At 61.4% G+C, this 27,835-nt stretch overlaps 2 protein-coding genes across 7 annotated transcripts; one reads left to right on the forward strand and one right to left on the reverse strand.

Annotated features, from left to right (window-relative positions):
- Nucleotides 1–3,587: 3,587 nt before the first annotated feature.
- TMEM106C (transmembrane protein 106C) lies at nt 3,588–7,961 on the forward strand. 5 transcript variants are annotated; one of them, XM_054806994.1, is made up of 7 exons: nt 3,588–3,646; nt 4,186–4,406; nt 4,517–4,580; nt 5,109–5,514; nt 5,985–6,034; nt 6,344–6,397; nt 6,824–7,961. In XM_054806994.1, the coding sequence occupies exons 2-7, from the start codon at nt 4,214–4,216 to the stop codon at nt 6,975–6,977; spliced, it is 921 nt and encodes a 306-aa protein (XP_054662969.1). In that variant the 5' UTR covers nt 3,588–3,646; nt 4,186–4,213; the 3' UTR covers nt 6,978–7,961. The 5 variants fall into 5 exon arrangements, with proteins under 5 accessions (XP_054662969.1, XP_054662972.1, XP_054662970.1 ...); XM_054806997.1 differs by having other exon boundaries at nt 5,109–5,268; nt 5,374–5,514; nt 6,344–7,961; XM_054806995.1 differs by having other exon boundaries at nt 3,643–3,661.
- Nucleotides 7,962–9,582: 1,621 nt separating this feature from the next.
- On the reverse strand, nt 9,583–27,696 carry COL2A1 (collagen type II alpha 1 chain). 2 transcript variants are annotated; one of them, XM_054806937.1, is made up of 54 exons: nt 27,571–27,696; nt 25,612–25,812; nt 24,795–24,811; nt 24,508–24,540; nt 24,334–24,366; nt 24,179–24,232; nt 23,965–24,066; nt 23,802–23,879; nt 23,572–23,616; nt 23,433–23,486; nt 23,283–23,336; nt 23,112–23,165; nt 22,960–23,013; nt 22,809–22,862; nt 22,305–22,349; nt 22,118–22,171; nt 21,946–21,990; nt 21,767–21,820; nt 21,584–21,682; nt 21,350–21,394; nt 20,626–20,724; nt 18,947–19,000; nt 18,392–18,499; nt 18,248–18,301; nt 18,052–18,150; nt 17,342–17,395; nt 17,151–17,249; nt 17,020–17,073; nt 16,791–16,844; nt 16,477–16,530; nt 16,313–16,366; nt 16,158–16,202; nt 15,765–15,863; nt 15,539–15,646; nt 15,405–15,458; nt 15,264–15,317; nt 15,125–15,178; nt 14,974–15,027; nt 14,789–14,896; nt 14,593–14,646; nt 14,456–14,509; nt 14,049–14,210; nt 13,848–13,955; nt 13,332–13,439; nt 13,041–13,094; nt 12,845–12,952; nt 12,298–12,351; nt 12,077–12,184; nt 11,833–11,886; nt 11,621–11,728; nt 11,239–11,527; nt 10,908–11,095; nt 10,368–10,610; nt 9,583–10,240 (listed from the first exon to the last, which is right to left on the reverse strand). In XM_054806937.1, the coding sequence occupies exons 1-54, from the start codon at nt 27,653–27,655 to the stop codon at nt 10,094–10,096; spliced, it is 4,458 nt and encodes a 1,485-aa protein (XP_054662912.1). In that variant the 5' UTR covers nt 27,656–27,696; the 3' UTR covers nt 9,583–10,093. The 2 variants fall into 2 exon arrangements, with proteins under 2 accessions (XP_054662912.1, XP_054662911.1); XM_054806936.1 differs by having other exon boundaries at nt 25,609–25,812.
- Nucleotides 27,697–27,835: the final 139 nt, after the last annotated feature.

Below are 27,835 nucleotides of genomic sequence, written 5' to 3' on the forward strand. Positions count from 1 at the left end.
AGTCTGGGAAGAAATGGGAGCTCATTAAAGCCAATTTAGCGGCGCGAAACTTTTTTCGGGAGGGCGGGGAGCGGGTTGCAGACGGAGCCGGGGTAATTTCGCACGGCGAGAGGCGTGCGCGTTACCCATCGATTTTCACCATCGCGGCCGTTTCAACGTTAAATTACGTCTCGGACCTTCGCACGGCGGATGCCCCACCGACCTCGCCTTGCCCGGACGGGTGCGATGCGCTCCTCCAGCCCGTAAAACCCCTCCTCCGCTGCCAACCCCACCATTCCCCCCCCCCCCCCCGCAGCATCGGCCGGGTTTATACCCCGAGCTAACGAGCAAATTAATTTACTATTAATTTACTGCCTCTATTGCGACCCGGGGTGGTTTTTCCAGCAGCTCTCCTGCCTCGCACGAAGGAATCCGGACCCCCGACGCGTTTCTCACTTTCACCGTCGCACCCTCGTGATTCGCACGGGCGCGGGCCGTGAAAATCCCTTCCCCGGGGCGGGGGGACGGGCGGGAGGATTTGGTTCTCGCACGACGGATGCGCGGAGCGGGGAACCACCGTGAGCCGGCGTCTTCGTGCTCATCCGCTTCGGGAAAAAAAAAATGGGGTCCCGGGGTCGAGGGGGCTCTGCCGCGGCGGTGGGGCCCCCCCCCCCCACCCTGGGGAGCGGCCGTACCCCAACTTGGGCCCCCCCCCCACCGCGGGGTGCGGGGACTGAGCCGGCTGCGCCAGGGGTGACTCACGCGCTTGCACCATTCCCCGGTGAGCGAAGGTTTCTTGGGAAGCGGTTGCAAAACGCGGTGACGCGCGTGATGTCATGGCCCGTGTCGCGTGTGTCCCCCCCCACCCCCCCCCCTTTTTCCCCCCGCTGGCTTTGGGGGGGGGGTGAATGGGTCGAAAAAGGGGGAGAAAAGGGATTCGACGCGGGACGCGACCCGGCGAGAGGGGCTGGGGGGAGGCTTTGGGGGCAGCGTCACCCCCCCGGGGGGATTCTCTGGTGGCTGATATAGGGTTGAGCCCGGTGCGGGGTCCCCCCTTTGCGGCGCCCATCAGTCCGCACGGGGCGATCCGGCACCCAACAACCGTCCGGGGGGCGATGGGGACGTGCACGGCCCGGAGTTAAGTAATTAGGAGGTGGTAATTAATTAGTGGGGGGGGGGAAGTGAGCGGGGAAGCCTCCCTCTCCCTGGCATTTTGCTCCTGGGAAGGAGAGAATAAATGATCCGGAAAGTTTCCGTCCGCCACGCACGGGCGCAGGAGGCCAAAAAAAAAAAAAAATTTTTAAAAAAAAAAAAAAATTAATTAATTTTGCCGTAAACTTTATTTTGATGGTTTGGGGCGATTACGAAGGGAAGGAATTCGGTTTTCCACTCAGCTCTCGCGTTTCTGGCGGTGGAATTAAAAAAAAAATGAAATGACCCCACCAGCGCTTGCACGGGAGCGAGTTTATTAAATAAATGGTGGCTTAAATTAGGTGGGGTTTAATTGGCTTTGTCCCGGAGCTGTGGTGGGAGGAAAAAACTGGTTGGATTTTTATTTTATTTCCCCCCCCCCAAAAAAAAAATGTAGAAGTTTAGATGTTGCGGTGAATCAGGGCCGGGGCGTGGGGTGCTGGGGGTGACGCTGGGCTGAACCGGCTGCTGCCCCCGGAGCCTCCGAGCTGTGAAATGGGGGGGGGAAATGAAATGAAATCATAAAATATAAAATAAATAAAATATAAAATAAAATAAAATATAAAATAAAATATAAAATAAAATATAAAATGAATAAAATAAAAGAACATAAAAAATAAAATAAATAAAAAATTTAAAATGAATAAAAAATAAAATAAAAAATAAAATTAATAAAATATAAAATAAAATAAATAAAAAATAAAATAAAAAATAAAATTAATAAAATATAAAATAAAATAAATAAAAAATAAAATAAATAAAAAATGAAATAAAAGTAAAATAAAATAAAAGTAAAAAATAAAATAAGACAAAATAATAATATAAAATAAAATATAAAATAATAAAATAAAAAATAAAATAAAAAATCAAATCAAATCCCCTGCGACACAGTAACTAATCCGTCGGGAGAACGGAGGGGCGCGTGAAGCACCCGGAGCCCAGATCGAGCGCCTGGCGCTGCCGTCACGAGGGCGGGGATCCCGCAGGGCCGGGCTGGGGGCAATCGGGGGGATTGGGGGTTCCCCTGGGGTCGTCCCCCCCCCGGCACCCCCCGGCAGAAGGGAGCGACGTCACGTGAGGCCGCGGCAAAGGCCGGAGCGCGCCGGGCTCGCACGGGCTCGCACGAGGTCGCACGGGCGGCGTAGAAACGTGCGCGAGACGCGCAGCCTTGCACGAGCGTGCACAAACACGCCTGGCCCTGCGCAGCCTCACACAAGCACTCCTGGCCTTGCACGAGCTCCCACAAGCACACACCAGCCTTGCACGAGCACGCATGACCTTGCACGAGCATGCATAACGTGCACGGCCCGTCACGAGCACACACAGCTTTGCACGAGTGTGCGCACACGCAGCCTTGCACGGGCACGCACAGCTTCGCATGAGCTTGCACAAGCATGCACGAGCATGCACGAGCATATATGGCCTTGCACAAGCACGCACAACCTCGCACAAGCACATGCAGCCTCACACGAGCACGCACAGCTTTGCACGAGCATGCACAAACACGCACAGCCTTGCACAGCCTCACACGGGCACACGCAGCTTTGCATGAGCTTGCACGAGCATGCACGAGTGTATATGGCCTTGCACAAGCACACACCTTGCACGAGCGCGCATGACCTTGCACGAGCATGCATAACGTGCACAGCCCGTCACGAGCACACACAGCTTTGCACGAGTGTGCACAAACACGTGCAGCCTCGCACGGCCTCACACGGGCACGCGCAGCTTCGCACGAGCTTGCACGAGCGCACGCGGCCTTGCACGAGCGTCCACTAGCACACGCAGAGCCTTGCACCAGCACGCACGAGCGCACGTGGCCTTGCACAAGCACACACAGCACCGCACGAGCTTGCACAGGCACGCACAAGCCCTCACACTGGTGTGTGGGGGGGCTCTATACTGGGGCGGGGACCCTCACACTGGGGAGCCCCCGCGCATGCGCACTCTGCCCCGACGCCCATCCCTGCGCGCATGCGCGGGTAGGGAGGCGAGCACCCCACAGTACGCATGCGCACGAGGACACGCCCACCTCAGTTTGCCCAGCCCCCGCCCCACCCGCGGGGGGGGGATGTATTCCCCCACGTCGGTGCGGCGCATGCGCAGGGCCGGACACGCCCCCTCAGCCTCGCCAAAGGGGTGGGGTCGTGGGCACCGCCCCGCTGCGGATTAGCGCATGCGCGCTGAGGCAGAGACACGCCCGGGCGGGGCTTTTCGTCACGGTTGGGCGGTGTCCCGTAAGCCACGCCCATTCACATCACGGGTGGGGCGGCCTCGCGGTGACGAAACGCCCCACCCGGGCGTGCATTGGGTGGGGCGTCAGCGAGGGGGCGCGTTCTGCGGAAACCCGCCCTCTCCATCCCGCCCTGCGCGTTGTGCGCCTGCGCAGGCGGCGGCGTGGGGCGGGGCGAGGGCTGGGTGCCACCCACCGCCGCCTCGCGGCGTTGTCATAGCGACGGCGGCTGCGCGGGTGGCGGTGAGGCTGCGGCGGGTCTGAGGGGCTGTGCTGGGCTGGGGGGGTGTCGGGGCCCCGTGGGGTTGTGTGAGGGGAACATTCGGTTTCGGGTGGGCTGAGGGGCCCTGGGTCTCTGTGAGCGGGCCCCTTGGGGGGGGTGGGGGGGGGCCTGTGGCTCTGTGGGGGGGTGGGGGTTGTCTAAGAAGGCACGGCTGTCGGTGGGGGAGGGGTTTGTCGCCCCTTTGGGGGGTCTGGGGGAGTAGGTCTGTCTCTGTGGGGGTCGTTGGGGGCTGGGAGGGTGCCTCTGTTTTGAGGTGCTGTCTGGAAAGGAGCCTCTGTTGGGTGTCTCTGAGTAGGGCGCTGGGGGGCAGGGCTCTCTGTGGTGGGTGTTGGCCCCCCTGGGATGGGGGGTGTTTCCCTGAGGGGTGTCGTGGCTGGGTGTCTGGGGGAGAAGGTTGTTCCCTTTATGCCTGTAGCTCCGGGGAGGGTTTCCTTGCTGGCCTGGCGCAGGCTGAAAACGTGTTTAATGACCAGGGCTGCTCTTCCTGCCTCTGCCGTAGGTTACGTGGCTTTTCTACCACAGCTGTGATGGGTTCTGTGCTTTCCCTCTCCGTTAATAACGCTGCCTCTAGGCAGAGGAGGAAGGCTGAGGATGACGACGATGACTTACTCGATAGCCGAGACCGTGTGGAAGATATTGCCAAGTTTCCATATGTTGAATTCACAGGTCAGGACAGCATCACCTGTCCCACTTGCCAAGGCACGGGCTGTATTCCCACAGGTATTAAATACAAAACTTTTCTCGGGCTTAAATACAAAAAGGAAACGTTGCTTATTTATGTGAGCAGCCTTGCGTATGGAATCGGTTAATGTGTTCCTCTTGCTTTCCAGAGCAGGTAAATGAGTTGGTGGCTCTGATACCCTACAGCGACCAACGGCTTCGTCCACAGAGAACGTAAGTGTGTAGTAAGAGAGTAATTATGTCTTTGCAAAGAACAAACAGGGCTCTTTTGTTGTTTACCGCCCCAACTAAATGTTTCACCCGGTCTGCGGCCTCTCCTTCATCCCGTGGTTTGTTTTCATCCAAGTATGCCAACAAATACAATTTAAAGTGTAAATTTAAATACTTCCTGTGAAATCCCACTGTGGGGTGAATGTGGAAACAATGCTCCTACTCACACGCTTCATCCCCGTGCCCTTTACTGAAGCTTTTGGAAAGAAATTGCCTTGCCAACAGCGAAAACACTAGATTGTGAAAGCACTACAGGGGAAAAATGATTTCTTTGGTTACTCATTACCAAAAAACAAATTGTTGAAAGGCTTTGAGCGATTTCGGATATCGAAAACGTTAGAGCAGCGCTTCTGTGTCTCTTTCAGGGAAGAACAAATACGTGTTGTTTGGCTAGGTTGGGTTTCAGATGCGAGGTTTCTTGCAGGCGCTGTGTCAGGGCAAAGGAGGTGACGCCTTCCCTGCCTCTTCCAGGAAGCTCTATGTCCTGCTTTCGGTGCTGCTCTGCCTGCTGATATCGGGGCTGGTGGTTTTCTTCCTGTTCCCACACTCCGTCCTGGTCGATGATGATGGTATTAAAGTGGTTCAGGTTTGGTTCGACAAGAAGAACTCTGTTGTCATTCTTGCCATCACGGTAAAGTTGGCTTTTTGTGCATCAACATTCCTGGTGGGAATAAATTCTGTGCTGAGCTGCCAGGGATGTCATGGCCTCTCACGTCTTCCCCCTCTCTTCATCCAGGCCACCTTACGGATCAGAAATTCCAACTTCTACTCGGTGACGGTGACCAGCCTGACTAGTCAAGTGCAGTACATGAACACTGTGGTGGGAACCCAGCAGAACACCAACGTCTCCAGCATCCAGCCGCTGAGCGACAAACTGGTATTTCTCTTTCATTGCGCTTACGAGCATCACCAAATTGAGCGTGAAACCTGCGCTACTGCCAGTTAACCTGATGATAGTCCATCTATACATTAAAGCTTTGCTTGGCAAAATGGTCTCACGGCTAGAGTAGCTTCCGCTTTACGTACACCAGCTGAAAGGCAGCGGAGGGCAGGAAGGACTCCGAAAGGGCTGGATTGAAGCGAGTCTCTTGACATGAACCTGAAATGTGCAGTCCCTGTTTTCCTGACCTTCACCTTTTTTGTACCAACTTTTTCCTCTGGAAAAGGCTATGGGTGAGCTATGCTAGGAGCATGGCAGTAGAAAATGTAGTCCTTTATCTCCCTGAGCTCTAACTCTTTGTGTATGAAATGGGAGATAACGTTACTTCCTCCTTGTGCGTTTTCTGCCCTTTGTTTAGAGTGGGAGACCTGGATTTAAGCGAACATATTTTTCTCTTATTTCTACAGGTGAATTTCACTGTCAAGGCGGAGCTGGGTGGACCTTTCTCCTATGTGTAGTAAGGATTTACTACTATTTGTATACAGCTGGGGAGAGGGTGGATTTAAGCTGTGTTAAGTAGAATTTGCTCTGGAAATGACTTGTTTTCTGGTAACTTTCTGGAAAGCAACTGTTGGTTAGAAATGACTCGAAAGGCTGCTTTGTTGGGGTGGTGTGACGTGGGTTTTTTGGACTGTGTCTTGAGTTGAGTTAGCACCGAAAGGAGCGGGGGGGGGAGGAAATCATCAGAAGATACCGAGAAACTCAAGTGTCTCTTCAACCCTGCTTAGCCTGTGCTGACCTACTACATTGTTTTTATCTCTTCCAGTTTCTTTTGCACTTTTCCCAAGGTGAAGGTACATAACATAGTGATCTTCATGAGGTAGGTGGTTCTCTGCTGGGCTCCTGACTCAAAAGGGAATTGCTGGCACAGCAAATCTAGGGTACACGAAGAAAAAAAGAAAAATCCCGCTTGGCAAGCACCCTGGCCTGGTTCACTGTGTCAGCTTTTAATCCAGGGCGGTTGACACAGTTGGGTGAAATGTAAGAGGGAGGAGAAGACACCAGATCGCTCCGCGCCGAGCTTTCACGTGAGGCGTGTTGTACCCAGGGGTTGCGCTTGCCAGCTCTGTGTTTTCCCGCCCGCTGCAGCGAGCGATCTTGAGCAAAAACCTGCGAGAATCTGCCGCTTTTGAGGGGGGAGAGGAGTTACGTGATGAGTGTAAAACCTGCTGGGTTTTTTATTTTGATAGAGCAATTGCTGTCACTGGTCCTGTCCCTGCTAAACTGCTCTTTTCCTCCCTCCCAGGACATCGGTGAAGCTCTCGTACATCGGCCATGTGACGCAGAGCGCTTTGGAAACGTACCACTACGTGGACTGCAGTACCAACTCCACGGCCCCCCAGGACCTTCTGCTGTCCCTCTCAACACGAGACGAAGCCAAAGCCAAGAGCAAACCCTGAGGACGCAGCCAATGCTTTCCATGGTCAGACAGTTGTGCGGATGGATTTCTAGAAGGGACCAGGAACTTTCAAACGGAAACAGAGGGATCACAAGCGACTTTTGGAGCTATTTGAGAGCTCTGGGTCCCTTTTCCGCTCTTCCATGTGCAGCTGGGCTGCACTGCTGGCTTGGCCACGAAACCTGCTTGGGGTGTCGTTTGTGCGAGCACACGGGTCCCTTCCCAAAGTCAAGGTCCTGCTGGGCCTGCATTCCTCTTTGGGTTTGAAGAACTAGTTTTTGGTAGGGGAACCGGACTCTCAGACATCATGCTTTGGGGTCTGAACATCCCAAAGACTCAGAGTTGACTTTTGCGGCTGTTTTGAAGTTTAGCGTTGTGTCAGGTCCTTTCAGGGTGAACTAATTAGTTCTGTGCAATTAATTTATTCCACTTTTCAGCGGCAGCGTGTCACTGGCTTGTTTCAAAGCAGGGCTTGGAAAAAAAGGGAATTTTTTTTGCGAGGAACGCACAGATAAGGCTTCCGGCCCTGTAACTTGCGCTAGAAGGAGGCAAAGGGATTGAAACCTCTGAAACATGCTCTCTCCGTCGTGCAGATTGTATTTGCTGGTGGCTGAGGCCACCTACAGCAAAACGATACCAAAACACCGTGGTCTTAACGAAGACGGCCTCAGTGAGTGCAGCGCTGCTGGGGACGCGCGAGGGCTCCGTGTGAATTAGACCTTCCTCCTCCTCCTCCTCCACGCGCGGCTCCCTGGGGTTTGAAGCCAGGGAACTCGTAGCTCGGTGTTGCTTTGTACTCGTGCCTGCCGCAAACAAGTGCGGATTTGAACTGATTTTTGTGGGAGTTTGGCGTTTCAAAGACTCATCTCCCAGGAGCGAATAAATATGAGAGCTCAGCCCGCTGCAGTTCTTGCTGTGGACTTGCACTGTTTGCAGCGGGGTTTCTAGAACCGAATTCTTCTTATTAAAGCTGAGTTGTGTGTTACTGTGCAGTGTCCTTTGTTTGAAGAAAAGCTCTGGCTTTCTCCTGTGGAAACCAAACTTTGTCCTAGAGTTAGTGCTCTGTGTTGTGACTTATTCTCTTGCCAGTGATATTTTTGGGGAGCAAAATTCCCTCTCAGCAGCTCAGTCCTGGCTGATTTTTTTTTTTTCCTTGCGAGTTAACACAACCTCCTGCTCCCCGACATTGCCTTTCCCACCTGTTTCTTTGTCCGCAGCCCCAGAGATAACCCCTGTTCTCCTCTTCCTCCTCCTTGCAGCCAGGTCTTAAAAAGCACCCTGCTCTGCGCATGTGGGGAGGGTTGCTTTTAACTGGGTGATTTTGGGGTGGCTCACAGGGTGACCCTAACCGTGCTGCTTGGCTGAACAGGAGAAGGGCTTTACCCCAAATTAGTTGTGTGACAGCCAGCAGCGGTGAGCCAGAGCATTAATAATTAGAGGTGCCCTCTGGGTCATGTGGCAAAGCACTTGGCCTTTTAAAGGGCATTTTATTTTGAAAATCCTTCTTAATCCTCCAACCCTTTTTAATGAATTTCTTCTGCCAATGTTTTTTTGGGGGTGGGTTGTTTTTTTTTTTTTTAAGATCCCAGCCCTGTGGAGGCTGCCTCAGGTGCTTTAGCAGGAGTGGTTGCTGCTGTGTTACCAGCTGTGAGTGTTTAAAATTGAGATGAGGGCCCCAAAGTAGCATGTTTAAAAGGGTTGTTTTGGGTTTGGGTTTTTTTTTTTTAATCCTTTAAAGTTGTAATTTCTCTTAATGAAAAACTGCAGTGCCCATGCTATCAACAGCTGCAAAAAGCAGAGGTTTTAACAAAAGCACTGTCATGAAACTCCAAAAACCCTCATTCAACAGCCAGCTCTTACTTCCTGCTCAAGTGTGTTTGGAACTCTTGTGGGGTCAGTGGGCTACTTTTCTTTAAAATAGTGAAAAATAAAATTAAAACTTCAGCTACTGAGGTTTTTCCCTTAATTAGCAAGCCTCTTCAGGAGAATTTATATGCAACTTTTTATGAAACTATAAAGGCGCAGCCGCTTTACAAGAGAGTTGGCGATGGTTGCACACGCTACCGCCTTCAGTATTGCAAAATAGATCCTGAAATTATATTTTCACATGTGTAAAATGGGATAAATTCTGTGGTGATGATGGAGAGAAGGGTCAGAGGGCACCCCCTGGCCACAGCCATGCTGAATTGTGTGAGGATTGGTCTCGGTGTCCCCCTCCTCACTGGTTTTACTGGTTTCCTTTGACTCCCCCTGGTTCTGGTTAGGGGCGCGATGGAATGAGAGATCCCTTAACAGAAACCTCACAGCTCCTGCGTCGGCTCTTGATGGTTCCAGATTTTTCGCTTAAAATGGTTTCCACCTCCCTTTTTTTGGCTTTTTGGGGGGTTTATTTGTTTTGGGGGTGTTTTTCCCTTAGTGTGAGGTAGCTTCAACCCAGAAGAAAATGAGATTTGACCCCAAACCCTCCTTTATCATGGCTGAGAAATGGGGATAAAGGAGTTAGACTGCCGCAAACACCGACAAAAACAAAGCCCAGATCGACTTGTACTTTCCTCCAAAAGTTTTTTTTTTTTTATATCAACTGATGTTAAAAAATACAGACTTGTTTTACAAGAATAGCACCATTATTTTTTTTTTTGTGTCGTATTATACATTAGCACTCCTGCTGGTGATACACAGGGGGAAGGAAAGGGGCGGGAGGGGATTTGTGATACCTGGATTTACAAGATCCCTTTTGCAGGGAAGGGCCATCGTACCTGCCAGTTAAATTCCCACCTCCACTTGACCTAAAAAATAGGTCTTACAGGAAGAGAATAAATAAATAAGACCGTGGTTTGTTTTTTTTTTTTTTCATTTCGCAGCCTGCCCAGACGGCGTTGGAAAGAGGCGGTGGTCCCCGACGGAAGGCCGTGAGTCGAGGGGTCGTTGCAGCCATTCAGTGCAGAAGTCGTACGAGCGATTGGAAAGTACTCAGGTCCTTGGGGTGGGTTTGGGGTTTCTTTTTTTTTTTTTTAGTTTTCTTTTATGGCATTGGGCTGGATTTTAAAAAACAACACAACAAACCAAAACAACAAACAACAACAACAACAAACAAACACACAAATAAAACAATTCTTTTTACAAGAAGCAGACTGGGCCAATATCCACGCCAAACTCCTGATCGGCTCCACCAATGTCCATAGGTGCAATATCTACAATGGGCAGGCGCGAGGTCTTCTGCGATCGGTACTCAATGACTGTCTTGCCCCATTTGCCAGTGTGTTTCTGGGGACAAAACGAGGAGGAAGGATGTTATTAGAAGCTCTTGGCCTCTCCAAAGCAACAGCAACCTCACGGGTTGACCCCCAACTCATCATCTACGTCTTTCTCTCGCAGGCATCCGTGGACTTACCGTGCAACCGTCCTCCAAGACGCTGTACGTGAACCTGCTGTTGCCCTCGGCTCTGATCTCCACGTCGTTGGATCCCTGGATGAGGATGGCTTTCTTCAGGTTGCCCGTCTCCTCGTCCATGTAGGCGATGCTGTTCTTGCAGTGGTAAGTGACGTTCTGGGAGCCTTCGGTAGACAGGAGGCGGAGGAAGGTCATCTGGATGTTGGCGGTGTTGGGAGCCAGGTCTTCATCGCCGTAGCTGAACTGGAGGGAAAAGGCAAGACGTTAAAGCCTGCGGGTGTTGCAACAACCCTATTTTCAGTCACCTTTTGAGGGGACTTACGTACTTTATGTTCCTAGACGGCTACAAAAATCACAGCCCAACTGACCCAACTCCAAGCTTTCAATATGGTCCCCTAGAACAGCCAGTCCCTCACGTAACGTCCATCAACGTAATCGGGGAAGGACATCCCAACCCTCCAACCAGGCACCCAACGCCTTCCCCTGCTCGACCTCCCTTCCCGTTCCCAGTGTGTGGCACCAGCCCAGGGGGCCACTTACGTGGAAACCGCCGTTAATGGTCTCTGCAAACCAGACGTGCTTCTTGTCTTTGGTCTTGCTGGTCCACCAGTTCTTCTTGGGGATGCTGCTGGGGTTGGGGTAGACGCAGGTCTCTCCCGTCTCCATGTTGCAGAAAACTTTGATGGCGTCCAAAGTGCAGCCCTGGTTCGGGTCGATCCAGTAGTCTCCTGCGAAGGGGAGGATAATTGGTGTGTGAACATGAGGTTTTGGAGGTCAGAGCAAAAAGTATCGTGGACCTCGCTGTCCTCTTGGGTGCGAGAGGCTGGGGAAGAGGGACAGGAGGGGAGGAGGAAGGGACGGAGGCTCTTACCGCTCTTCCACTCGGGATGGCAAAGCTTGATGTCGCGACAGGTCCTGGCCGGGTTCTTCTTGGAGCCCTCGGGGCTGCGGATGCTCTCGATCTGGTTGTTGAGGGACTTGAGTGTGGCGTCCACCTCGACGTCGTGCTGCCGCAGGCTGCCGGCGGCCTCGTCTGCCCGCATGTAGCGGATGGGGTCGGGACCCTTCTCTGTCTGACCCAGGCCAGCGAAAGCTGACATGTCGATGCCGGTACCCGGGGGGCCGGGAGGACCAGGGGGACCTGGGTTTCCAGGAGGACCCTACAGGAGGAAGAACATGTGATTCTGCTGGGCTGCTCTGTAAGATGGACACCTCCCCACTCCTTCCCCACCATCGATGGTGCTTTTACTCACCGCAGGACCTGGTTCGCCACTTCGTCCGCGGGGGCCGGGGGGACCGATGGGGCCGGGCATACCGTTGGAGCCGTCTTTGCCAGAGGGGCCGACGGGGCCGGGGGGACCCTAGGAGAGAGCCCCGAAGCAGGGGGGTCAGGTCGTTGCAAGACCCCTTGCAAGGCAGGGAAGATGCCGGGGAGCCGTTAGCTCCTGCCATCGTCAGGACTTACCCTGGGACCGGAGGGACCCGCGGGACCAGCAGCACCCTGGTCTCCAGAAGGACCCTGAGGAGAAGCAGGGGTGGATGGTTACAGCTCCGCAGCCAGCTCCGAGCGGGGGCTCAGCCTCCGCACGGCCTCGGGGCTCCCGGGGCTCCCTCCGCTACTGCAGCCGCACCAAAGGAGCCGCATCCAGCTCCGTGGCGAGGCTGGGGCGGGGGGGGCTGAGTGCTGGGGTCCCAAAAACGACACTTACGGGTGGGCCGGGCAGACCCTGCAGACCGGTGAAGCCGCGGTGGCCCTTCAGCCCTCTCTCTCCAGCCTCTCCCGTCTCACCCTTGTCACCGCGGGGCCCTTGGGGACCCTGGAAAGGGAGAAGGGGACAAGTCAGGCTCAGGGTGGCAGACCCCCACCCAACGCACCCCAGGACCCCGTGCATCGCACGCGGTACGCCCCGATGGGCACGGCATCACTCACCGGCATGCCTCGAGCGCCAGCAGGACCGGAGGGACCCATGGGACCTTGTGCACCCTGGGGAGAGAAAAGAGGGGAGTCGAAAAGGGCCGGGAGCGCGGGATGCCGGGGGTGCCCCGTGCCTTCGGGGGGGGTGCGAGCTGCCCTGCTCGCAGCACCAGGAATCGGCATCTGCCGGCGCTGAACGGCATCTTTAAATACTCTCAGCCGGTGCTGAGTAACGACCCCTGTGAAGAAATACCCCGGCAGGTTTTCCCTGGTTAAGCCTTAGAGCTCCCCGGGCAGCGCTTGTGCGCAGGCAGAGCCCGAACCGGGCTCGTGGTGATTGTGAATCCTTGGGAAGATGCTCGGAGCCGCTACGGGCACTCAGGGCACTGCCAAATTAGCAACAGCCGCTAACGGCACTCGCCTGGCTCTCCCAATTACTCCACGTAGCTAATTGCTCTCAGGGGGCCACTGCTATTTCTTCATTTATCTGTGCTCAGGGTGCTTCCCCTCTCCCCTAACGAGACCGCAAACCCAACTAGCCGTTTCCCTCGTGGGAACTCACCGCCTCGCCTCTGTCTCCTTGTTTGCCGGTGGGACCGACGGGTCCGGGAGCGCCGGGGGCACCGGGAGCGCCGGGGGCACCTACGGGACCGGTCTCGCCGCGATCACCCTGCGCCGAGACAAGGGGATGGTCAGACTTGCGGGATTTTCGGTCGGATGAGAGGGCACACGGATAGCGAGCGTGTGGGCAATCTCACCTTCACGCCGGCTGCGCCGTCTCTGCCCGGGGGTCCGTCAGAGCCAGGGTTACCCTGGGGGGAGAAGAGGAGAAATTAAATCTCGACCCTGGGATGGAGCAGGACGTGCAAACTCCCCTTTCAAAGCAAAAAATGCCAGCAAAAAGCTGCCGGGAGCCGAGTTACGGTGCAGGGCTCTCTGGCCACGGGATCAGCCATGGCCGGTGCCGGGGTTACACCGGGATGATCCTGAGCCCAGCACGGACGCAGGCACACCCCCCCACTTCGCCCGCTCCCCGGGGTGCTGCCTACCTCGCGTCCAGGTTCGCCAGCAGGACCCGTCAGACCGGGGGGACCCACGGGGCCGGGGGGGCCACGGTCACCAGCAGAGCCGGGTGCTCCTTGTTTCCCAGGTTCGCCCTAAATGAAGGAGGGGGGAAAAAAAAATAATCCATGATACAACACGCGTGAGGGGGGGTGATCCCAGCGCAGCCCTTCACCCCGCTCTTCCTTCATTTTAAGGCTGCCAGACCCCTCTGCCCAAAAAAGCATCGGTTATTGCCCGGCCCCGACGCCGCTGGTACCGGCGGCTCCTGGTAGCTTTGCGAAACCCCAAACTGCGCCCAGGACTGGGGTCCCTGGGGGGGGCTGGTGGCCCCGTCGCTGGCTTCTCGTAGCCACTCCCGGGGCTTCAGCAGCCTCTGAGCTACTGCACAGGGTTCAAAGCACCCAAATTCACGGTGCTGAGGTCAGGAAAGCCGTGCTCAGCCACTCCGATGGCTCTCGGCGGGGGTAGAAGGGGCTGAGCCCAGGGGGGTGACAACTCACCGATGGCCCCGGCAGCCCGGGGAAGCCCCTCTCACCACGCTGTCCAGGAAGACCGACGATGCCACGCTGTCCTGCCAAACCTTGGGGACCGGGGGGACCGTCAGGACCCTGTGGGGAGGCAGAGGGGGGGGGATCAGAACAGGTGGGGTGGTGGCACAGCACCCAGTGAGCATGGAGAGAGGTGCCCCCCAAAAAACATACCGCGGGGCCATCCTCGCCGGGTTCGCCTTTCTCACCAGGGGGACCGGCAGGGCCTTGGAGACCGGGGTCACCGGCACGGCCCGGGGGACCGGCATCGCCACGAGCACCCTTGGGACCATCTTTGCCAGCAGAGCCGGGGGGACCGGGGGGGCCTGGGTTACCCTGCGGGGGGAGAAGATGGGGTTAGTGCAAGCAGAGGTGGCTTCATCACCTTCATCACCTTCATCACCTTCATCACCTTCATCACCCTCATCACCCGCATCCTGGCACCGCTCGGGGCTCCGGCTTGGTTCCTGTGCTTGAAGACCCTCAGAAAAGCCCCTTTTTATGGGCTGATGAGCTGCCCAGCTGCCCCCCAAATGATCCCGGCTGCCCCCCAAATGATCCCGGCTGCCCCCCAAACTCACATTAGGGCCGGGTGGTCCCACACGGCCGGCAGCGCCGGGGAATCCAGTGGCTCCCTGGGGAAGGAGAGGAGAAAGGTGGCTCAGATGCTGCACCACGCTCCCCCCAACCACCCCCTCCCGCACCCCCCCATACTCACAGGGGGGCCCTGAGCACCCCGGGCTCCTTTGGGACCAGTTACACCAGTTGGACCCTGGGAAGAGGAGGAAAATGGGTTAGAAACATGCCGGGATGGGGGGCTGCAACACGCCTGCCAGGCCATGCCCCAAATTTCCCGGGGACAGGGACCCCTGTGGGGTTTGCCCCCCGTTTCGGGGCGCCCCGTCTGTACCCACCTGTGGGCCAGGTGCGCCGGAGGGACCTTGGGGACCGGGAGCACCAGCATCACCCTTCTGCCCGGGCTCTCCTTGTTCGCCTTTGGCACCGGGTTGCCCGTCGGCACCCTGCAGGGAAGCGGCCGCCGTGAGCGGGTTGAGCCGACGCTGGACCCGTGCCGGGGAAAATGGGGCCAAATACTCACCGGGGGACCAGCAAATCCGGCGGGACCGGGGGCACCGGGCTCACCGCGCTCGCCCTGCAGGGAGAGATGGGGGTTAAATGGGGGGACGGGGGGAGCGAGGCCATCGGTGACACCGCCAGCACCAGGGTGCTGTGGGGGGGATGGCACTTACGGGGGCACCGCGGGCACCAGCAGCGCCGGATGGACCAGGAGGGCCGGATTCACCCTGGAAAGGAGAGGATGACGAGTTGGGGGGAGCGGATGGAATCTCCCTCGGTCGGGAGCAGCCGAGGGGCTGCCGGGGCTCTCACCTTCTCGCCGTTGGGGCCAGCGGGGCCGGGGGGACCGATGGGACCCGTCAGACCCTACGGGGGAGAGACAGATGAGGACGAGGACACCACGAGTGTCCCTTGCTGGCCACCCCGCTCCTGCCGCGTCCCCATCCCACTTACGCGTGCGCCGTCCTTTCCGGGGGCTCCCTCAGGGCCCTTCTCTCCGACGTCTCCCTGCGGGGCGAGACGGAGGTGGCGTGAGCTGAGCTGAGACCTGATGCCGCTCAGGACACCTCCGGGCCCCCCACACTTACTCGGTCTCCCTTGGGACCGGCGATGCCGGCTGCTCCTCTCTCACCGGGCATTCCCTGCAGCCCCGGGGGACCCTGGGCACCATTGGGGCCGGCTGGTCCGGTTGCACCCTAAAGTGGAGCAAAGGTGTGGTTATTGGGGTGCCAACCCCCCCACCTGCAGACCCCCAGGCTCATGGCTCTGCCGGTGGCACCGAGCCACCGAGCCCTTGTCCCCCTTGTCACCCACCTTGGGTCCGTCGGTGCCCGGCGTGCCAGGGAGCCCGCGGGGACCTTGCAGCCCTTGTGCGCCGGGAGAGCCACGTTCACCGGGGAAGCCGCGTTCACCCTGGGGTGGGGAACAGTGTTAGGAAGAGGCCACGAGGCCACGGTGAGGGTCACAACGCCCTTTGCATAGACATCCCTGAGGACTGCGGGCAGAGCGTCCATCCTGTGCTGCCCCGAAGGGACTGGGATGTACTGGGAGGAGGGGACGGGCTGCAGCGGAGGCTGAGCCACCAGGACTGGGGGAGCCGATGGCCCTGGATGGGGGCTCCGCCAACCCCCTCGAGCCCCCCAAAGCCCCCCATGGGACGGGGAGAGGCGTCCTGTCCCCCCAGCCGGGAGGACAAGTGATACTTACTCTGGGACCGACGAGACCGGGGGCACCAGCTTCTCCGGGAACACCCTGCGGCAGGGCGAAAAAGAGTCGGGGGTCAGCCCCAGGGGCTGCCAGGTGTCCTGACCCCCACTTTGCAGCTGAGGGATGCCCGAGAGGAGGGAAAAACGGGGCCTCACCTGATCTCCGGGTTTGCCGCTCTCTCCGGGGGGGCCTGGTGGCCCGGGCAGCCCCTGAGAGGGGAAAGCAGTGGCGTTAGCACGGCGGCAGTGAGACCCCTCGGGGTCACCCATGAGCATCACCCTGAACCTGGCACCCCAAACCCCCCCTTCCATGTGCTCACCTGGAAGCCAGAGGGACCGGGGGCTCCTTGTTCTCCCCTCTCGCCTGCGGGACCCTGCGGGAAGGACAGTGGTGAAGGACCCCAAAACCTCTGGGGGTTCCGCCTTCACCCGCCCCAAGATTTTGGGCAGAACCGGAATCACAGGGGGATCCCGAAATCCCCACACCCCAACACCATGAGGGCTGGGCAGCGTGGAGGCTCCATGCCCAGCAGACCCGGGGTGGTCTTTTGCCCAGATCTGGGGGGGCCAAACCCTCGACCCCCCCCATTTCAAGCAGGTTTTGTCCCCGGGTGAACAAGGCTGCGACACTCACGGCAGGTCCTGGGGGGCCGGCAGCTCCCGTCTCACCGTCCTTGCCAGGAAGACCCTACGGAGGAGAAAAACCATCGCTGAGCTCCAGGCGTGAGGGTCCAGACCCCGCTCTGCCCTCCCCGTGCCTCAGTTTCCCCACCCGGAGACTGTGGATGCCTCAGGGGACTGCGATGCCGGAGCAACCCCAAGATGTAGTTTTGGGGGGCTGTGAGGGAGGGAAAACAACTCACCCGCAGCCCCGGGGCGCCGGGGAGTCCTTTCTCACCGGCTTTTCCAGGCTCGCCCTAGAGGGAGGAGAGAGGCGATGGTGATGGGCTCCGTGCCCGCGCCCCGTTTTGGGTAGAAATGGGTCGATACTCACGTTAGCACCTTTGGGACCGGGGAAACCCATCACGCCAGGCTGGCCACGAGCACCCTGCGGGCCGGGGGGGCCGGGGCGGCCGTCCTCGCCAGGAGCACCCTGCCCGGAGAAGGGGGGACACGACATCAGCGGGGACCACGCCAGACCCCGGTCCCCAACCCCGCGCCCACCCTTTGCGGAGCGTAACTTACGGTCGGGCCGACTTTGCCTTGAGGACCAGCGTCGCCGGGGCGGCCGGTGAGACCCTGCGGTGGAGGGAAGCGATGCGGGGGAGGCGGGGGGGACACCGTGCACCCCGTCCTGCCCGGCTCCCGGGACTCACGCAGGGGGCACAGGGGTCTGGCTGACCCCAGGAGCATGGTGGCTGACCCCAAAGAGCATCTTAACCCCACAAAGCATCTTTGCTAACCCCAAATATACATTTTATCTAACCCCAAAGAGCATCTTAATTATCACCGAGGAGCAGCTTCGCTAACCCCAAATTGCATCTTCACTAACCCCAACCGCATCTTTGACAACCCCACAGAACATCTTAATGAGCGCCAAAGAGTGTCTTAATGCCAAAGAGCATCTTGGCCAACTCCAAAAGCACCTTATTGACCCCAAAAGCACTTAAACTGACCCCAAAAGCACCTTACGGACCCTAACAGCATCTTACCAACCCCAAAAGCACCTTAACCGACCCCAAAAGCACTGTAACTGACCCCAAAAGCACCTTATGGACCCCAAAGAGGGTCCATGCTGACCCCAGCGGGTCCCACCAGTGTCACTGCTGTCCCCACAGGGTCCTGCCCTGGCCGAGCCCCCCCCAGGCACAGCGGGGAGCCCCCAGCCAGGCAAACCACCCCCCTCCCCGCTCTGGCCCCTGTTGGGGTGCAGGATCCGACCCCCCGGCTCTTACCCTGGCTCCGGGCAGACCGGGCTCTCCGGGGCGCCCGGGGTCGCCGGTGGCTCCCTTGGGACCCGCGAGGCCGGCGGGGCCACGCTCGCCCGGAGCACCCTGTGTGGGGTGGGAGGGGGGAAAAGGGGTGAGTTTGGGGGTTCGGGGGGTGGTCACCCCCCTAAGCCCCCCCTCACCCGTGACCCCAGTGTCCCACCTTGGGTCCAGCCAGCCCATCCTGCCCGGGGAAGCCGCGATTGCCAGGAGCACCCTATGGAGGAAGAGGAGGAGGAGTGAAGTCGGTGGGGGGGAGGTTTTGGGGGGCAGCACCTCGCTGGGGGGTGCGGGGGGGGCCACACACCCTCTCTCCAGGTGGTCCCACGGGGCCGGCAGCACCGGGTTCACCGCGGGCTCCTCTCTTGCCTTCTTCACCAGCCGGCCCGGGGGCACCTTGGGGTCCTGCGGGTCCCTGAGGAAGAGGAGGAAAAGGGGTCACGAGGAGCCTTCCTCCCCCACAGCACACCGGGGTGGGGGGGCCTGCCTGCGTATCCCCCCCCACAATAAACCACAGCCCCCAGGGGTGCCGGGCAGGAGCCCCTCGCCACGCCACGTGTCCCACCGGCGCCAGGGCTCGGCGGCCGCCGCGGCGGGGATCCGGCCCCGCGCATTGAGGCTGGTTAATGAAGCGAGGGGGGAATGTCCCCGGCGAGGGGGGGGGGGCGAACACAGCGGCTATTGTTCCCCCGTGGGAGGGGGGACGCTGCCCCTCGAGGGGCCTCGTTAGGGGAAGAGGTTCATTAGATGCCAACGAGACACTCCGGCCCCGGACGGGGAGCGAGGGGCTGCGGGACAGACCCCAGGCGAGGGGGGGGCACGCCCGAGGGGGGTGCTGGCTGCGGCCCCCCCCGCCACTCACCGTCTCGCCCTTCGGTCCCTGTTCGCCTTTGAAGCCCGCGATGCCGGGTTCTCCCTGGGGAGCGAGAGGGCGGTGGGGGACGGGGCCGCAGCGTCCCCACGGCTGTCCCCATCCCCAGGCCCCTCTCCGGGCCCTGGCTCCATCCCTGTCCCCGTCTTCTTGCTTGTCCCCATCCCCCTCGTCCCCATCGCTGTCCCCATCCCAGCCTTGCCCTCACCTGCACCCCCATCTGCATCCCTGGCCCCACCCTGGCCCCACCCTGGCCCCCACTCCTGTCCGCACTCCTGACCCCAACCTCAGCCCAATCCTTGTCCCCGTTCCTGTCCCCATCCCCACCCCATCCCCATCCTGTCCCTGTCCCATCCCCACCCCAATCCCCACCTCATCCCATCCCTGTCTCCATCCCATCCCCACCCCGTCCCCATCCCATCCCACCCCCATCTCCTTTCCTGTCCCCCACTCCTGACCCCATCCTCAGCCCTATCCTTGTCCCCATTCCTGTCCCCATCGTCATCCTTGTCCCCATCCCTTTCCTCATCTTCATCTCCATCACAGTCCCCTCACCTGTCCTTGTCCCCGTCCCATCCCTACCTCGTCCCCATCCCATCCCCACCCTGTCCCCACTCCTGTCCCATCCCCATCCCATCCCTGTCCCACCCCCATCCCATCCCATCCCATCCCCATCCCATCCCCACCCCGTCCCCACCTCATCCCCACCCCATCTCTGTCCCATCCCCATCCCCACCCCCATCCCATCCCATCCCATCCCATCCCATCCCCATCCCATCCCCATCCCATCCCATCCCATCCCCATCCCATCCCCATCCCATCCCATCCCCATCCCATCCCCATCCCCACCCCCATCCCATCCCATCCCATCCCATCCCCATCCCATCCCATCCCATCCCCATCCCATCCCCATCCCATCCCATCCCATCCCCATCCCATCCCCATCCCATCCCATCCCCATCCCCACCCCCATCCCATCCCATCCCCATCCCATCCCATCCCATCCCATCCCCATCCCATCCCATCCCATCCCCATCCCATCCCCATCCCATCCCATCCCCATCCCCACCCCCATCCCATCCCATCCCCATCCCCATCCCATCCCATCCCCATCCCCACCCCCATCCCATCCCCATCCCCATCCCATCCCCATCCCCACCCCCATCCCATCCCATCCCCATCCCATCCCCATCCCATCCCATCCCATCCCATCCCCATCCCATCCCCATCCCATCCCATCCCCATCCCCACCCCCATCCCATCCCATCCCCATCCCCATCCCATCCCCATCCCATCCCCATCCCACCCCCACCCCCATCCCATCCCATCCCATCCCATCCCCATCCCCATCCCATCCCCACCCCCATCCCATCCCATCCCATCCCCACCCCCACCCTGTCCCCACCCCACCCCACCCATCCCTGGCCCCGTGGCCCCGTTGGGCACCAGGAGCGGGTGACCCGGGAGTCCCCCCAGGGTGGCGGGGAAGGGACCCGCACGGGGGGGGCGGGACTGGGGGCGTGGCCTGTGGCAGAATGGGCGGGGCACGGTGCAGGGTGGGCGGGGCCAGCAGAAGTGGGCGGGGCGGGTGGCAGTGGGCGGGGCCAGGGCCGCGGTCCCCGTCCCGGGGGGCTCTGGGGGGCTCTCGGGGGCTCTCGGGGGGCTCTTACCGTCTGTCCCTTGGGGCCCAGCGGGCCGGTGGCTCCCTGGGGGCCGGGCGGGCCGCGGGGGCCGGGGAAGCCTGGAGCGCCGGCGATGCCCGGGGCACCCTGCGGCAGCCGGTCGCCGTCAGGGGGGCGCAGCCTGGCCCGTGCCCCCCCCCCCATCCTCTGCGTCCGCCCACCTCCCCCCGCGCCACCGCTGTCCCCCACATCTGCCAGCATCCTCGCGTCCCCCAGTATCGTGTGTCCCAGTGTCCCCCAGCGTCCCCGCAGTGTCCCTCAGCGTCCCCAGTGTCCCCCAGCATCCCCCCACCCCTCTGCGTCCCCACGTCCCACATGCATCCCCCAAACCCCAGCATCCCCAGCGTCCCCCAGCATCCCCACGCCCCCCCTCCGCATCCCCATGTCCTCGCGCCCCCCAGTGTCCCCATGTCCCCCAGCATCCCCCAGTGTCCCCCAGCATCCCCCAGTGTCCCCCCCTCCGCATCCCCATGTCCTCGCGCCCCCCAGCATCCCCCAGTGTCCCCCAGCATCCCCCGCCCCCCATCCCCCTGCATCCTCCGATCCCGCAGCATCCTCCCGCGTCCCCGTGTCCCCACGCCCCCCAGGGTCCCCTTGTGTCCCCACACCCCAGCTCAGCCCTCGCCAGCCCCTCCCCACCCAGGCCCAGACCCCTCCCGAGCCCCGGCCCCCCCCCGGGGGCTCAGCACCCCCCGTCCCCAGCCACACTCACCGCCGAGCCCTTCGCGCCGGGGATGCCGTCGGTCCCTGGGTTACCCTACAAGAAGACACCGCTGAGCCCGGCTCTGCCCCCCCCGTGCCTCAGTTTCCCCACTGCCAAGCAGAGGACGATCCCTTCCCCCCCTGCGGCTTGCAGGATCAGCCCCGTCCCCGTGGCTCCCAGGCCAGGGGACATGTGGGGACAAGCCACTGCAGGGGGGGACGCACCGCGAGTGATGGCACTTACGGGGGCGCCGGCGGGGCCAGGAGAGCCGGGGGTGCCAGATTCACCGCGGGGGCCCTGGGCACCCTCGGGACCTCGTGCGCCGGTGGGACCAGCTTCACCCTGGAGGGAGGAAAGATGGGGTGAGGGGAGCAGCCGGTGCCGTGCCTCAGTTTCCCCCACTGGGAGCAGCCCCTTCCCCCTTACCTTTGAGCCGGGGGCGCCAGGGAAGCCGGGGGCTCCGGCTGGGCCAACAGGTCCCTGGGGGTGAGAAGAGCGTGAGGGTCTGCCCGGGCTTTGGGGGGTCCCAGGGGACCCCACTGCCCCCCACAGAGCGACACAGGGTCCGGCAGCGCAGGATGAGGCCAAGCAGCCCTTTTACTTACAGGGGGTCCAGCCGGGCCGGGGAGACCGTCGTTGCCACGAGCACCCTGGGGGGAGACAGCGGGGGGAGTGACGGGGGGCACCGCGGGGGGACGGGGACCCCCCTCCCACCAACAGCCCCCTGCCGCCGCGGTGCCGCCGGGGACTCGGGGCATCACGGGGCGTCACACTCACCGCAGCGCCGGAGGGGCCGGGACGTCCTCTCTCTCCGGGCAGCCCGCGGGGACCCTGGAGGGGGGGACAGGGCAGTGGGTCGGGCTCTGTGGTGCCCAGCCCAGGGCTTGGGGGTGGGCAACACCCCCCACCCCCCCCCCACCCCCCCCGTGCCTCAGTTTCCCCCTTTCCCAGCCCAAGGACTCACCATGGGGCCGGGGGAGCCGTTCTCGCCAGGTGAGCCGGATTCACCCTGCGGGGAAGGGCAGAGGGGGTGAGCCCCCGTGTGCAGCACCCGACACCACAGGGATGGTCACCCCAACAGCCCCAACGCCATGGGGATGGTCACCGCAACAGCCCTGACACCACGGGGATGGTCACCCCAATAACCCCGACACCACGGGGATGGTCACCCCAACAGCCCTGACACCACGGGGATGGTCACCCCAAGAGCCCCAATGCCATAGGGATGGTCACCCCAACAGCCCTGACACCACGGGGATGGTCACCCCAATAACCCCGACACCACGGGGATGGTCACCCGGCCAGCCCCAACATCAAGGTGATGGTCACCTTGCCAACCCCAACGCCACGGGGATGGTCACCCCAACAGCCCCAACGCCATGGCGATGGTCACCTCGCCAGCTGCGCCATCACAGGGATGGTCACCCCACCAACCCTGATGCCACGGGGATGGTCACCCAACACTCACCTTGGCTCCGGGAGCCCCTGCCTCTCCCTTGGTGCCGTCCAAGCCGGGGTAACCCTGGGGACAGAGAGATTGGGGGGGGGGGAGGGTGTCACCCTCTGTGCCACGGGGTGATGGGGACACTGGGGTGGGGGGGGGGCAGGGACACACTTACCCGGTGGCCTTTCACACCGGGGAGACCGGGTGTCCCGGGAAAGCCACGAGCACCCTGCGAGTGAGCAGAGAGAAAGGGAGTTGGGGGCGACGGGGGGACACGGGGGTCTCCGTCCCGGGCCGGGGGGCAGAGCCAGCCCGTCGCTGCCTTACCTGGGGGCCGGGGGGGCCACGCTCGCCGGATTTGCCGGGTTTGCCGGTCTCGCCCTGCAGGGAAATGAGATAAAATTCACCCTTTGGCTTCCAGCCGGAGCTACTGCTGCAACGAGCTGCCCGTTCTCAGCCAGGGTCTGCCAGACGGTGCCGGAGCGGGGAAGGACTCACATCGTCACCGGGTTTCCCAGGAGGTCCCGGTGGTCCCCGGGGACCCATCGGACCCTAAAGGGGACAGAGAGGCAGTGGGTGAGCGGGAGCTGGTGGGTGGCATGGCCCCAGGATGGGGGGCTTGAGGAGGGACCGGGGGGGGACACTCACAGCAGCGCCGGGCTCGCCGGGCTCACCGGGGTTGCCTTGAAATCCTTGAGGACCCTGGAAGGAAGACGGTGGCATCGACGGGGTGGCGGGGTGGCAGGGTGCCCACCCAGAGACCCCTGGGGCGGGGGGGTGTACTTACGGGAGCGCCGGAAGGTCCGGGGGGGCCACGGGGTCCCATGGGGCCCTGGGGGGAGAAACAACAGCGTCGTAGCGGGGGACAGGCGAGGTGGCTGCCCTCCCAGCACCTGCCAAACCAGGGGGGTCCCCCCACAACGGGGACAGTCCCCACCATCGGTGACGCAGGGTCCCCCGTGTCCCAAGATGGGACCTGCCGCCACGTCCCTGGGGGGGTCCCGGGGGGGCCCTTACCATGGGTCCCTGCATGACGCCCATCTGCGCGCCTCCAGCCTTCTCGTCGAAGCCGCCTGCCATCTGCGCCGCGAAGTTCTGCAAGGGGAAGGGAGGGGGCTGAGCACGCCGGCCGCCCCAAAACCCCCTTGTTTCACCCCAAAAAAACCCCCCGAATACTCACTCCACCAAGGCCAGGGGGGCCAGGAGGTCCGGGGGGGCCGGGGGGGCCGGGATTTCCAGGGGTGCCGGGTTCTCCATCCCTGCCGCGGGGGCCGGGAGCACCCTGGGGGGGGCAAAGAGAAAAAGGGGGGGGGGTGTCATCCATGCAGCGAGCGTGTCGGTTCTCTACAGCACCCCAGGAGTGGATTTTGCCGAGGGTGGGGGTACGCTCTCACCTTCTCCCCTTTCTCACCGCGGTCCCCTCGTTGTCCCTGCTCGCCTGCCGGGCCCTGCGAGAGGAGGGAAGGGGGGGGTCAGCGATCCCCCGCGCCCCCCCCACCCCCCCTCCCCCAAACATTCCAGCGACGCGCCCGCAGAAACGCGCTCCCACCTGTGGTCCCGGAGGCCCTCGGGGTCCTACAACCTGCGGGAGAGGGGGGACACACACAAGGGTGGGGTGAGACGGGTGCAGGCGGGGACCCCCCCCCAACATCATCCCCGCAATGGCAGGGCGCCCCGATCTGGGGGTCCCCCACCGCATCCCCCCCTACCCTGGGGCACTTACATCTTTAATGTCACCAGGTTCGCCCTTCTGTCCCTGCGAGGCAAAACGTGGGGTGAGCCCAGGGGGGTACCCCCAGACCCCCTCCCCCCAAGGTGAAAAATGCCCCCCCAAAAGAGATGACAAATCCCCCCAGGAGGTGACAACCCCCCGCCCCCGGGAGGTGACAACCCCAGAGCCGTTGCCCCATGCGGATACTCGAGGGTCCTGCCCTGAGCTCCCCCCCTTCCCATTTTGGGGGAAAATCCCAGGAAATTGGGACCGCGGCGGGGGGGACACACCAGCCTCACCTTGGGGCCAGGTTGCCCTGTTGGAAAAAGAGAAATAAAGAGAAATTAGGGGGGGGGGGCTGAGCTGGGGGACACACGCACACACGAGACGCCTCTGTCCCCAGCCCGGGGGGTGGTGATGCTCCTGGGGGGCTGTGGGGCCAAACCGGGGGGCACAGGAGCGCAGGGGCTCCCCCGAAGCAGGGTGTGGGGGGGCAAAGCAGGGTTCAGCATGCAGGAGTGGGGCCGTGCAGTTTTGGGGGGGGGGGGTGGGGGGTGGCCGGGCGGCTGCTCAACCCTTTGCATACGCCCCCCCCGCAGAGGGGGCAGGGAAGGGTTAAAAAAGGCAACTTTGGGGGTTTGGGGGTTCAGGGAATCCCTGGGGGTTCACAGCCCTTCCCGGGGGGGGGCGGGCAGTGTTTGTCCATCATTCTGAGTAAATTATCGCAGTTTTAGGGACAGAACCCCCGGCTGAGTCCCCTTTAGCTGGGATGCTGGGGGGGGGGGGTGTGTCCATGGCCACAGTGTCCCCCCAGCATCCCCCCCCCACCCCCATTCATTTCCAATGGATTTTATAAAAAAAAAACCACCCCAAAACCCAAAACCCTCCGGCTTTGAAGCCAGCTGCCATCTGGGGGAAAAAAAAAAAAAAAAAAGGAATTTTTCCACCCTGGGATGATTTTTTTTTTACCCCTCTTGGGGTGGGGGGTTGTTGGGGGGGGGGGTCAAGTTGCCTTTTCCCTGGGGCTCCCCATGGATGTTTCCCCCGCCCGGCTAAGCCCATCCATGGCCAGGTAATTTATTTATTAACGAAGGAAGGGAATAAATAAATTACAACCGCTGGGTTGGTCAGTGGGACATATGGGGCAGCACTCTCCGAAGGGGATTTCGGGGCTGGGACAATCCCGCAGCTCCTCGCAGATGATCTCGTCGCAGAGGACGGTCCCCGTGTCGCACACGCAGATACGGCACGGCTCCGGCTTCCATACGTCCTTATCGCTATAGCTCTGCCCGTCCTGCAGGCAGCTGCCTGCTTCGGCTGCGGGGAGAAGTTACGGGGAGGTAGGGAAAAGGGGGGGGGGGTGGTAGCACCCCCGGGAAGGGGTTGAGGGTGACAGGGGACAGTGGTCACCCATGATGGAGGTGGTGGCACTGTCACCATAATCCATTATGGGGTGACACCCCTCCTAGTTTGGGGGGGGGGAGGAGGAGCGAGGGCCCCCCCCACCCTCACCCCGGGGGTCCCGGAGCAGCAGGGTGGTGGCTCAGCGAGGGGTTTCCAGCCTGAAGCGAGGGGGTGTCGTTCCCCCCCCCTTCCCCAGCACCCCACAATGGCACTCGGTGTTCCCCTGTCTTGGGGGCACTCAGTGTGTCCCTGCAGCCCCCAAACCTCTGGTGGGTCATGGGTGCTGTCCCTGGTGTCCCCAGGGTCTCGGGGAGGCGGGGGGGGGACATGGTGTCGCTGGGCTGCACCCTTGGGTGCCCCAGGTCCCTGGGACGTGTCCTGGTGTCCCCAGCAGTGCCCAGGTGTCCCCAGGCTGCACCCCAGGGTCCCCAGAGGTGCCCCACGCTCCCTGGGACGTGTCCCGGTGTCCCCAGGAGATGCCCCGCTGTCCCTGGGATGTGCCCTGGTGTCCCCAAGGTCCCCAGAATGTGACATGGGGTCCCCAGGATGTGACACGGGGTCCCCAGGAGATGCCCTGGTGTCCCCAGGGTCCCCGGGATGTGCCCCAGCACCCCCCAGGACTGGACCTCAGTGTCCCCAGGCTGGACCCCTGTCCCCAGCTGCACCCCGTGTCCCCAGCTGGACCCTACGTCCCGGGCTGGACCCTGCTGTCCCCAGGCAGCCCCTGCCATGTCCTGGGTGCACCCCATGTCCCCCCAGGCTGTCCGCCGCTGTCCCCCAGCAGCACCCCAGCATCCCCGCCGTGTCCCCTGCCCCAGTCCATCTCCTGCCACATGGGTCTGTCCTCCGCCGTCCCCACGCTGTAACCTGCTGTCCCCACGCCGAACCCCACGGTCCCATCTGTACCCCATGGTCCTAATGCTGCCCCCCCCCATCCCAGCCTGTGCCCCTCTACCCTTAAACTCTCCCCATCTGTCCCCCATGTCCCCACATTGCCCTCCACTCTCCTGGTGCTGTCCCTGTGTCCCACACTGTCGCCCCCCCCAAACCAGGCTGTTCCCCCCCCAAAACTTTCCCCCTCCATCCCACAATATCCCTCTGTCCCCCACTGTCCCCCTCCATCCCACGCTGTCCCCCGGTGTCCCCCCCAACCCAAGCTGTCCCCCCCCACACTACCTGTAAACTTTCCCCCTCCATCCCATACTGTCCCCTCTCTGTCCCACGCTGTCCCCCGGTGTCCCCACGCCGTCCCCCACTCTCCTGGTGCTGTCCCTGTGTCCCACTCTGTCCCCCTCCATCCCAGACTGCCCCCCCCACTGCCCTTACACTGTCCCCCTCCATCCCGGGCTGTCCCCCTGTGCCCCACTCCGTCCCCCTGTGCCCCACTCCGTCCCCCTGTGCCCCCCCGCTGTCCCCCACTCCCCTCCTGCTGTCCCCCTTCCATTCCGCACTGTCCCCCCCCCCGTGCCACGCTGTCCCCCAGTGTCCCCCTCCATCCCAGCCTGTCCCCCCGCACTACCCTAAAACTTTCCCCCTCCACCCCACGCTGTCCCCGCCGTGTCCCACGCTGTCCCCCCGCTCCCCCATTTCCCCACGAACAAACACCCCCCCTTCCTCCTCCTCCTCCTCCTCCTCCCCATCCCGGGGCTCCGCTCGTGGGTCGGGACTCACGGAGGTCTCGGTCCTGCGCGGCGACGACGGCGAGGAAGAGGATGGCGAGGGCGGCGGCGAGGCGGAGCGGGCGGCGGCCGGGCATGGCGAGGTGGCGGCGCCCCTCACCGTGCGTCGGGCCGAGCAGTGCCCGCACCGCCCCGCCGCCGCGTATATGTCCCGGCGCGGCCCCCCGGGCCGTGTAACCCGAGCCGGGCCGGCCCCCCCGGCCCTCCTCCGGGACGGCACCGGCGGCCAGGGAGGGAGGGAGGGAGCGGGGAGGGGG

This window comes from Grus americana, chromosome 31, assembly GCF_028858705.1.
Source record: "Grus americana isolate bGruAme1 chromosome 31, bGruAme1.mat, whole genome shotgun sequence".
Classification (NCBI taxonomy): domain Eukaryota; kingdom Metazoa; phylum Chordata; class Aves; order Gruiformes; family Gruidae; genus Grus; species Grus americana.

Coding starts and splice junctions, on each gene's coding strand:
- TMEM106C (XM_054806994.1), top strand. CDS start 4,214: ATGGGTTCTGTGCTTTCCCTCTCCGTTAATAACGCTGCCTCTAGGCAG. Junction 4,581..5,108: donor CGGCTTCGTCCACAGAGAAC/GTAAGTGTGTAG, acceptor TGCCTCTTCCAG/GAAGCTCTATGTCCTGCTTT. Junction 6,035..6,343: donor GGACCTTTCTCCTATGTGTA/GTAAGGATTTAC, acceptor TATCTCTTCCAG/TTTCTTTTGCACTTTTCCCA.
- COL2A1 (XM_054806936.1), bottom strand. CDS start 27,655: ATGCCCGGCCGCCGCCCGCTCCGCCTCGCCGCCGCCCTCGCCATCCTC. Junction 23,617..23,801: donor GCGTCATGCAGGGACCCATG/GTAAGGGCCCCC, acceptor TTCTCCCCCCAG/GGCCCCATGGGACCCCGTGG. Junction 16,203..16,312: donor GCGGCAAACCCGGAGATCAG/GTGAGGCCCCGT, acceptor GCCCTGCCGCAG/GGTGTTCCCGGAGAAGCTGG.